The sequence below is a fragment of the Sander vitreus genome, chromosome 5, assembly GCF_031162955.1.
Source record: "Sander vitreus isolate 19-12246 chromosome 5, sanVit1, whole genome shotgun sequence".
Classification (NCBI taxonomy): domain Eukaryota; kingdom Metazoa; phylum Chordata; class Actinopteri; order Perciformes; family Percidae; genus Sander; species Sander vitreus.
Window position 1 is genome coordinate 10,388,215 of NC_135859.1, and position 11,422 is coordinate 10,399,636.

At 40.6% G+C, this 11,422-nt stretch overlaps 1 protein-coding gene across 2 annotated transcripts in view; it reads right to left on the reverse strand.

Moving 5' to 3' along the window:
• Positions 1-11,161, reverse strand: part of LOC144518015 (golgin subfamily A member 7-like) — a 48,946-nt gene extending 37,785 nt beyond the window's left edge. For both annotated transcript variants that reach the window (XM_078250361.1, XM_078250360.1), the window contains exons 1-2: positions 11,073-11,161; positions 5,452-5,577 (exon numbers count right to left, since the gene is read on the reverse strand). In XM_078250361.1, the coding sequence (XP_078106487.1) occupies positions 5,452-5,577; positions 11,073-11,081 (135 nt within the window). In that variant the 5' untranslated portion in view covers positions 11,082-11,161. The remainder of the gene's footprint in view (positions 1-5,451; positions 5,578-11,072) is intronic.
• Between the last annotated feature and the right edge of the window lie 261 nt (positions 11,162-11,422).

An 11,422-nucleotide genomic window follows, 5' to 3' on the forward strand; every position in this document is an offset into this window, starting at 1 on the left:
ATGCGCATATGGCTTTCGACTCTGTCTACGAGCCGTCCGGGAGTTTTGGAAAATAAAAGCGCATTCAGAGTTGCTGCTGCTCCTCTCTCCACGCCTGCAGCCTGCAGCAGGAGGAAGTTTGGCAGCTTGATGATAAGTAAAGGTGCTGCAAAGGGTCAAAATAGTAGCCTGTTAGGCACAACGCAAAGCCGAGTGAAGTGTAAAATAAATTAATAATAGCCGGCATGCGATTAAAAAAAAATGAACACGTTATGCTCGGCCCCATTTCTACTACATAAATTACCCAATACATATTCATCTTTCCAGTGGTGAAATATCCCTTTAAACATTACATTAATACACTGCCAAAACGCCAACATTTTGAGTGAGCTCTAGTTGCCAGATCTATTTTATAGTCAATATCTATAACCAAATCACACATCCTAATGTACCAATTGCCTACAAGTTTCAACGTACAGTTACCATTTGGACTCTGTAGCTGACTGGACTGAACTTTTTTCATGGGACAGTCTGTTAATTGGATCGAGTGGAACACTTGAAAAATGTTCTCTAAAAGACCTCAATGTTTTCGTACGTGATAGAGTCTGCATCCAAGGAATCTAATAATGGATTTATACATATTAGGGATTGACTGATTATCGGGCCGTTTTTTGGCAATTTGAAAATTGTCTGTATCTGCGTTTTATTTGACTGATAACCGATACTGCTAACTAACTAACTAATTTTCTGCTGGAGTTGTTTGCGCTAAACTCAGAAGGTAAGGGCTGCAGGATTTTCCTAAAGTTATTTATTAACATTAAAACCACACTGAACTTGCAAAATACATGATCTCTTTCCATAATGACTTGCCTGCCCAGTTATATCACTTAAAAAGCCTGAATGATTAACGTTAGTTTAAGCTTAATTTATGGTCGCCGTGGTGTTCTAGGCGCGCGGTGCGCACGCCATAAAATGAGGCCGTCATTTCCAGCACGAAGGCTCCGCAAGCTATCGCAGCGCGTGGTTGTGCATAGGGCTGCAATAACGAATCGATAAAATTCAATTATTAAAAAAAGTTGTCAAGGAATTTCATTATCGATTCGTTGTGTCGTGCAACTATTACGCCACTCAGTCGCAGAGATAAACTATTACGCCACTCAGTCGCAGAGATAAAAAAAATAATAATTGAGTCGAGCTCGGAGCGGAGAAGCGCAGCAGAGAAGCGCAGCGCAGAGCAGCGCAGCGCGAAAGAAAAGAAAAAAGAGCAGAGCGGGAGTAGAGGAAATACGGAGAGAGACCGCAGAGACCCGTAACGTTGTTCTAAAACACATGGCGGAGGCAGAGAAATCAGTACGACCTAAGTCATCCAAGGTGTGGGAGTATTTCACACTACATAAAGCACCTAAAATGTAAACATGTTGGAGTCCTTGATGAGGAGGAAGGGAGTTCAACAGCAAGGTAAAGTCACTACAGAATCTTACTTTTGTTCCGTTTTGAAGTGAGGAACGTAACGTCCCTCCAGTAGCTCTTCTGGTGCTGGTGTGGTGTTTACTCGTTATCCAGGTTGACAAGAATGACAAGCTAGCGTTAGCTCGTTAATAACAGTAGTAAAGTAAAGTAATAATTTAATGAATAAGCTTCAAGTGAATGTGTGTGTGTGTGTGTGTGTCTGTCTGCTCTTTGGGTTACTTACCTTTACACAACTATTAACTAAAACAACAAGTATGTATGCAAGTATGTATTGAGTTGATGTAAATTAATGCTTTTGTTTTTTTATCCGATTCATCGATTAATCAAAAAAACAATCGACAGATTAATCGATTATTAAAATAATCGTTAGTTGCAGCCCTAGTTGTGCACCTCTGAATTTTTGTAACTACGCGCCCACTGCGCTTTCAATTCAACATGGTCGGTTGGGAAGAGCAGGTTCGTCTGTACAAACATCTGTATGATCCTCCATGTACAGACTACAGGGAGTCAAACAGCCTTAAATATGTGGTCAGAGAGAGACACCACACTGGGAAAAGAAGAAACATTTTGCTGGAGAAGTGTGGAAAAACATGAGAGAAAGTTTTGTCAATGCTAAAAAACGGCTTCATGGAAAGTGTTCTTAACAGTGTTACAGGCAGACAGTCATTTCGATTTGGAGGTAAACGACAGTCATGTTAATTAGGGCTGCAGCTATCGATTATTTTAGTAATCGAGTATTCTACCGATTATTCCATCGATTAATCGGATAAGAAATACTTTTGTTATATTGAAGAGCAATAATATACAATAGTTTGGTTGAATTTTCAGAAAAAGCAACATTGTTATTGCCTACATTGCTTACAATATCATCCCTCAAAAAACTAAACATATTAAGTGCCATATTACATTGTTTTTAAAGAAAACATTTTCTGAAATGCAATAACAACCTCAAACTACATACAATACAATACATTAAAACATACATAAACATTACCTTAAGTTGTGCAACTTAACTTTCAGAACTACAAGTTTCAACTTGAGACTGATCTGTATATAGGCCTATATGTAAATATTAGTTCTACTCAACCTATTTTCATTTATATATTTGATTACAATGCTACACTTATGCTAGTAGATCGTTGATCAGCTGTTTCTCCGTGAAACGCCGAGAAAATGGTGCGCAACAATCAGCTGTTTTTCCGAAGGGAGAGTCAACAAGTCGGCTCTTTAGATTAAATTGTGGTCACCACTACGTATTTTCTTGTCTTTGTTTTTGGTAGTTGTTGTGTTTGGTAGTTTCATCGTCCATACGACTCGGATTTACTTTTGTCGGGTCCGCTTCGTGGAATGGAGGATTAAGTTAGACTCAATGTTTTCTGTTGAGATGCTGAAGCATTGATGTCGTGCTATTATTGTGGTAAGCTAGTTCAATTTTGCAGTAGACACACTGTGCAGAGTTTTCATTTTAACTACGTTTGAACTGATTCCAAACTTTGGACACTTTCTGTCGTTTTCTCCAGCCTGTCTCTTCTCTTAGGCCGGCTACACACTGGCTGCGTCGCATCAACGTGTCAGCTGCGTTTATATTTCGGCTCCCATGTTAACAGGTTAGAGCTTACACACTGCCTGCGTGACACGCACATCTCAGAAAACGCCTGCATGCTAGAAATAGAACCGACGCCTATTTTTCACGCGACACGCAAGCGTGTTGGAAGCGTTTCCAGGCAAAAAAGAATAGAAAAATATGTTTATATGTCATTTTGACACGAATACATATTAATAAATGACATGTTGATGTTTGAAAGTCTGTAGGTTTTGATATAAATGCAGATATACATTTTTTTTTCTTGGGCCGTCAATACTGCCGATGTTGTCTTTGCTGTAATCAGATCAGTATTTCAGTCACCTTTATTGCTGTTGTAAATATCCATCTAGTTTAGTAATAAGGTAGCCTAGGTTTTTTGAATAACAGGTTTACATCCTCTCACATGTTGTTTATCTTTCATTTAAATAACTTAAACTCACCAGCCAGTAGCTTCTGAGGCTACTTCAAGGGCTTGAGTGGCCAGAGAGCTAGCCCTTACAAGTGTTATGCATATAATAAATTAAGCTAGTTGTGAGTTAACATAATGACTACAGCTTCACTTTTATTTTCTCACTGTCAGTGAGAGTGCAGTATGAGAGTATTTCTATTAAACAACACCAGGGACTCAAGCCTTGATTGTTTATGTTTACTTGATTTACTGTGTGTGTTATGTTGAAAGTTTCAAACTCATTCATTAATTGCTTAATGCATTTAAACTAAGTTTTACATTAGAGTTTGTAACATTCCAAAATCTTGTCACATTCAAGAGCTTCATTTTTACTGTAAATGCACATCGGTTATCGGTTTCATTAACTACTAATAATCAGTATCGGCATTGAATAACCAGCATCGGTCGACAAAACTACGAAAATCCTCTTTCCCTCCACAAATACTTGAGTACTACACATATTGCCTATGAGAAAGGGAAAAACACACTATAGTTTTAACACTAGGTTTTTTACTTTTTAATCAATTGATGAATTTTATATTATCTGGTTTTAGGAGGTGCTGCAGTCCCTACTTCCCGTATGTACATTAATAAAAATATATATGAATGAACACATTAACAGATACGAGTACAAATTTACTGTGATAAGGTCATTGAAAATGACTATTTTAACTGTATTTTTGTATGCTCCGTGCCCCGCAACACAGAATTTGCATAGTCTCAAACTACAGTGGACTTACTTGATACTTTTATACTACATACATTTTTTGTGGCCTGTGCTACAAAACTTCCAACCTCTGTAACACTATTGCTATGTGCAACAGCCCTGTAGTGTGCAGACTTTTCTGCTCTCTGTGCTGAAACGGGTTATTAAAATAATTCTCCATGCTATAGTATCCTTATTAGAAGCATGTGGGACTGACAGTCAATAGCTGTTAAGGATGACCGGTTTTCTATGAATATGCATAACAATGACAATCTGTAGGTGGTGCGGGTCTTCTATTATTCTTTCTTAACTTTCACACGAAGACCTAATAAATAAAGGTTTTAATCATGTTGTCATCTTCCTGCATTTAAAAAAAACAACAAAAAAAAACAGGAAAAATCTTACTAAAATTGAGAATCGTCCCCAAGAGATTATTATTTGTTGGTCATATTGCCTAGTCCTACCCAGGGTTATCCTTAAATTGCTTACACACCAACCAGACGGCCAACCGTTGGCAGAAAAGGTAGTTGGACTGATCAGTCTCCCCGAGTTGGTCAAAAAAATGCCTTAGAACACACCGAAGAGACGAGATGTAATACGTCTCCATAACAGCAGGCGGCGCTAATCTGTATTGTCACCCAAAAATGAAAACCGGCAGCTGATTGGACGAACCCGTCACGTGGGTCTTGTTTCTCCGGAAATTCAAAGACAGACTGTCATGGCGACTTGTTCAGAATACGATCTCATATTGTACTAAAATAGTTCACCGAAACGCGTTTCTGAAAACATTTTAAGCAAGAAATAGGCCATGCAGTTGCTGAATCTGTCGTCATTTCAGATCGACAAAGGTCAGTTTAAAAGATTTTCGTCAGATTTCGAGAGACTCTAGTCACGCTTATTCCGCTCCCCGTTTCCGGGTTAGCACTCTACCAATCAGATGGGTCATTTGAGTCCGACTGCCGGCAGTGCCCGCCCCGCCGATTATACATGTCAAATCAGCCAAAATGAAGGACGACGGCCCCTCGGACGAACGACAGCACGGAACACACCGAACAGACTCGAGTCACTGACCTTGCCAGACTGTCCGATGGCCGATTATCGGCTCTGTGTGTCCGGGCCTTTAAACCAGTCTGAACAAGGCCACAAGACAAGGGAGTGTCTTATGGATGTCATGGAAACATTAAGCCATCATTTTACCAATTCAATGTGTTACTGTGATTGAACAAGTCATTCTGAACAGAACAGTGAAGGGGTGTATCATACCCGGGTCTCCAGCTCAGAGGGGAACTTGGTTTGGAACTGGCACACAGTGCCTTTGGTATAATCTCTCTGAATGAAGACTTTGGCAGCAACGGCTGCCTGTTGCCTCATGTCCTGCAAGCTGTGGGTCTGTGAAAAAAATGAGATTACAATACAGGATCATACATCGATAACCCTCTGGAGTCTGTCTATTCATGAGTGAAATGTTTTTTAAATAATAAAATGAATGATGGCTAAATTCCATTTAGGGATAATTTTTTTGTTTGGTTCCGGTTGGTTGTCAGTTGAGGTCATGGGTCGGTAGGGAATGGATTTTATTTTTTTATTTTTTTCCCAGTGGCAGCCAGAAATAGGTAGGAAATTAGATATTATCGGCCGATATTAGGCCTTTTCCAAACTATCAGTATCGGCATTTATAATGGCCAATAAATTAATATTTAAAAAATAAAATGAAAACTGACGAAACACCCTTCAACTATGTTCTGAGTGTTGGCGTTGCCTAGTTTGTCCACCAGAGGGAGCTCTACAACATCCTAGGCTAACGTTATGAAAGGGGATAGTTTTATTAGCTAGAGTAGCCTACCGAAAGTTATTACCTGTTCATCAGTAGCTGTTGATGCATCTAGAAAGACGGATGGAACCGCATTCGTTGTCAGTGACTTGTGGTCCTTTAGATTGCGGGGTTTTTCAAAGTTGTCTGGTCTAAAATGATCACTACATATTTGCCACTTGAGTAGGGTCTCTGCTGGTATCTTGATGTCCAAGCCAGCAGCTACTAGTTTCCCGACTGGAGTGCGCTTCTCTGTTTACTTTTCGGCGCAGTACAACTAACGTAAAGTAAAATTACACCACTGCTGGGAAACTAGTCCCTCAAAATGTGATGCGATCACTGAGATGCAAGGGTAGTTTTATTTCTAACATTATTTTATCAACAGAAATTTACACCGATAGTAGGGCTTTGGCTTTTTCCCCAAAATCATATTCGAAGTTTGTTTGTTTATTAATATTCGAATATATTTGAATATTTATTAATAATATTTTGACCATTAAATGCCTTCAGTAAGACCTAGACCTATATTGGTATAAGTTGTATATGTTCTGTCCACCAGAGGGCAATGTCAATAGGCAGGCAATTATGTTTTCAGAAGAAAAACACATTTTTTTAATGAAAAGTCAGACCCTGGAGTCTGGAGTTCTCAACAGTCGAGAACACAAACAGTATGCTTTCGACAGGAATTTCAGAGCTTTCACCGTAGCCTACGTAAGTGGTCTGATGTTCATACTTGTGTGCTGGTGTGTGCATCGAGCCGGCGTGTGTGTGGGGAGTGTGTGTTGTGAGAGAGTGACGGTGATTACCGGTAGCTTCAGAGCGAGTAGCGACTCTAGAGTCATAGTGAGAGAAACAAATCGTCTCCCCTGTGTTTTCTGACCACGGTGGGAAATCTGGAGCAGGAAAAGTTAACTCTCTCCTTGATTTTACGTTGTTTATGGAGAAAGAGAACCAGGAAATGAGTCGGAGGAAATGCGCTACCAAGCCGCGGTCGAGGGACGTGCGTCGCCACGACGTGTAGTTACGTTTTGAAATTCGTGAAAAAGCCTCGGAATCTGAATTGAAAACAAGGTTTACAAGCAAACACATTTACAAAAAATAATGCCCATAACAGGTTAGAAATTCGAATATTAAGGGATGCCTAATATTCGTTCGAATATCATTATTTTTTTAAATATTCAAATTATATTCGCATAACGAAGTTCGGAGTCAAAGCCCTAATCGATAGTCTGGCATTATAATTTATTTGCCTCGGGTGTACTGTGGAGTGGGTAAGCCTGTTTTTAGTGGCAGGCTAGCAGATACTGTTGACTTGAGCTAGCCTAGCACCAGCGAACTCTGCAACTGGATGAAAAGTGTTGAAAACTGTCTCCACTGATAAATAACACACTGGCTAACTTGGAAATGAGGTCCTATGTCCAAAATTCTGAACCACCCCTTTAAGTTTGTGTTTTTATACATTTTATTTATCAGAACTTTAATATATTTTGATGTTCCTCTGTTCTGTTGTGACAATAAAACAAACAAGTTTATTTTTAAACTGTTAATTAACTGTTACTAATGTAGGCTAATTAAAAACTGACCGGAGCCCGTCGCTGGACGCACCGGAGGCCCAAGACACAAAGTAAACACGCCTCTCTGACCGGTACCGGGGGGTTAGCAGTTAAACTGAGTGGAGGACAAAGCTCAAGTTAACAGGTTAACGGCTTATTAGCTTGCCAAACACTGAGCAGTAACATCTGCAAAGATTGGATCTGTGAACGCATTAATGTGCTCGGTGTGCGTCTTATAACAAACATAGCGAGTAGCCACCAAACTCTAACATCTGGAGGAGAGTTATACTCAGTAAACGGAACATAGAGACATAGAGATATCACGCACACCCCAGAGCGTCAAAGTATATGGGAGCTGTACCACTTTTAATTTGGGTATGACGTTTAGACCAAAAAGCATGGATTTCAAGCGTTTCTTCAGCCACTTCTGTCTACAACAGTCGAGAACCCTTTTGCAATAATGTAAACACAATGTAATCTGAAAACTGCTGCCCTGATTAAAAAAAACAACGCAACTGATATTCTGTCTGGAATGGAGTGGAATGGAAATTTCTAAGTGACCCCAAACTTTTGACCGGTAGTGTATCTCCGGTGCTAAGGACGCTAATGGCAGTTTCCTGAACCGTCGGGAAACAGACCCAGGCACCCGAGTCAGAACAGCGGCCATTCGTAACATTACACCTCCGTTAGCATTACCGGTGACCCCCCCCCCCCCATTTTAGCTGTCTTTACAGTTAGCTAAATTTACCTGACAAAAGGGGGACAAGGCACCAAAACGACTAATACTAATAGTAATTTAAAGATGCGGTAGCATTGGATCTGGACGGGAAGATAACTCTGGGAGTTGGAAGGGGTGTGTCGTGATTCTGCCTTCTCACAGGTTCGCGGAGCTGAGTGTCGCCATTTCGGTTTCATATCGCATTTCGTTACAGCCCTAATATTTTAACAAAATAAACACATTTCAAAATAAAACAGCTAGGTTTATGTCTTATCTTCTCACAGCGAGACATGCAATCAGGCACACAACACCACACACACACTATGTGATTCCATATTACAAGTCAAATTTCATTAGGAATCAAATTTCTTGAATGAGCCAACAGATTAAAACAGATTAGCACATTGTTATGAATTATACAATTCTAAAGGGTACAGGACACATCGCCTTATCCAAATAAACACCTATAGTAGTTGAGAATGAACAGTACTTGGCCAACACGTTTTAGCTAGCCCCCCCCCCAATGCACAGTCCAGCCTGCGTACATGACCTAGACTACCAAATACTAGCATAATGAGCTTGCATTTGTACCCAAGGTTCTGAATGGTAGATAGCAATGACTGATATTTTAGGGTCTTAGAACAGTAAGAGGGAGGGAGAGAGAGAAAGAGAAGGATCGCTTTGTGACCGGCGTGTAGAAATACACGTCTAGTGTGAAAGGCCAGGCGCACGATCAGGCACTTACTTATGCTACGCGACACTTATGCGGGCGGTGTGTTCCCAGTGTAAAGCGTTCATTATACTCGCCATTCCCAACCTGTCGTGTGACATTATGGGAGCGTTGTAACTATTTATACTCGCGCGTGAAAAAAGGTAAGAAGAAGGTAAACAATGGCAGAACTGTCAGCAGCATTGACGTCAATGTCAACAGAGGCTAAGATGATAATGGAGTCAATGGATGAGGAAGAACAGCTGCTTTTGAGCCCGCTTGCAAAGAAACAAAGAAAAAGAAGGTGGAATGTTCGTCCTTTGAATAACGCCATGGTGAGTTCAATATCCCCGTGAAACAAATGAGGATGATAGATGAAGAGAAGCACTTTGAATACTTCAGAATGTCTGCACAACGATTCGATGACCTACTTCGTTGGATCAACCCTTTCATTCACCATAAAAGAACTCATCTTAACCCAGTAAGTTCACAAGAGAGACTTGCAGTCACTCTGAGAGTCCTGGCATCCGGTACCAGTCAGAATGCAGTTGCTATTGGCGCACTTGCTCGGAAAGCTTGCCCTCGAACTTGTCCATGCTTCCCGTTTCTGCTTTGTCGTGCGCCGCTGAAAAAAATAGAGTGGTGCACGACCTCTGGTGGCACTTTAAATCCTGGCGCGCCAGCGAGATCTACGTCATTTTGACGTCACATTGTCACGCGACAGGTCGGGAACGGACTGTAGCGGTACAGATCCATTTGTCCGACACGACTGAAGCGTGGTGTCGTGACGTCATACATCAATGGTTGATGCTCCACGCCCTTGACAGGCAGCTGATTGGACGAACGCCTGACGTGGGTTTGGCTTCTCCAGAATTTCAACAGAGTGTCATGGCGGCTCGTTGAGAATACGATCTAGTATTTTACGAAAATAGTTCACCGAAACGTGTTTCTGAAAACATTTTAAGTGAGAAATAGGCCATACAGTTGCTGAATCTGTCTTTATTTCAGATCGACAAAGGTCAGTTTAAAAGATTTTCGTCTACTTCTACTGGATAGTCGCGTCGCGTTCAACGGATTAATTTGCATAAAGATGAGCATCGGCCAGCTTTTGGACGCGCAGCATTTTTTCAAATGCAGCGGCGCCTTCCCGGAATGCTTTGCGGGCGCGTTGAAGTCGCTTGATACCCATAGGAATAGAGTGGAGCGGCGCGACAGAAGCGTCGCACAGTCAAATGGATGTGTACCGTAAAGAGGCCTTAACACTGCCATGACTACTGGGACAGAGCAGACATACAACAGAGCTATTGTCATAAACACCTGTACTTTTCCTACTATGACAAGTCGCACTAAATGCTTGCTCTTGTGGGAATTACTGGAATTGTTGGGTCTTTGTAAATTATAGCGTGTGGTCTAGACCTACTCTATCTGTAAAGTTTCTCGAGATAACTATTGTTATGATTTGATACTATAAAGAAAATTGAATTAATAATGTCTGATGTTCATAAGACGTTACCGTCAGAAGATCATTGCAGCACACGACTGTCACTCACTAGCGTTTCCATCTTTACACTGTCAGGAGGCAAATTGTTGAAGATGTAGCTAGCTACCCAAAATGTAGCCAAAGCCTTATTATTTCCTTCCCCTGGAGCCAGTATCTTGGTCTGTGGTTCAGTTGTGTAGCCAGATCTGAGCACACTGCACACATTTGTAAATGCAGCACACTGCAAAATACTTATCAAATCTAACTATCTAACTACTACGCCGCTTCGCTCTCTTAATACATCCATGGTTAAAATAAATAAAACACGTTGCCGACAATGGCGCATATGAGTTTTATAAATACCCTAGCTTGTTAGCAATAATACAACTAACGTTACTAACGTTCCTAGTAAACATTAGCTACGTTAACGTTACCCGTCAAGTTAACGTTACCGACTGACCAGTGAGCTATCAGGCTAACGCTAGCCAACTTTCCTCTACCTGTTTTTTCAATCAGACATACTCCTAGAAAACACGAATAAAATGTGACATTAGAAATAAATTGTTCACATACAACTGACGTACGAAAAATAAGGTTCATCATCGTTAGCTTACCTCTGCCATGTTGAATACAATGGTTGAATACTATTTTACTTCCCACTAACAGCTTTTAGCATGTACTACGAAATAACCATTCCGGGGGGAACGTTTAAGTAAAAACAAGGGTTCCGGTTGTAGAGGACTATTAAACAAGTCCTTAAAGCTTGGGGAGGCAGTTTATTTTTAACGTCGTTGGGCAATACATAGTCTATTTGTTTGTGATTCATCAACAAAATCACAATATTACAACGAATACAACATACAAGCTTATGTCATTGTCAGGTGGAATACATATATGGTAGCTCAACAAATGCAGCAAAGAAAGGTTTAGAGTTTCTAAATCTGCATTTATGAATATGGTATTT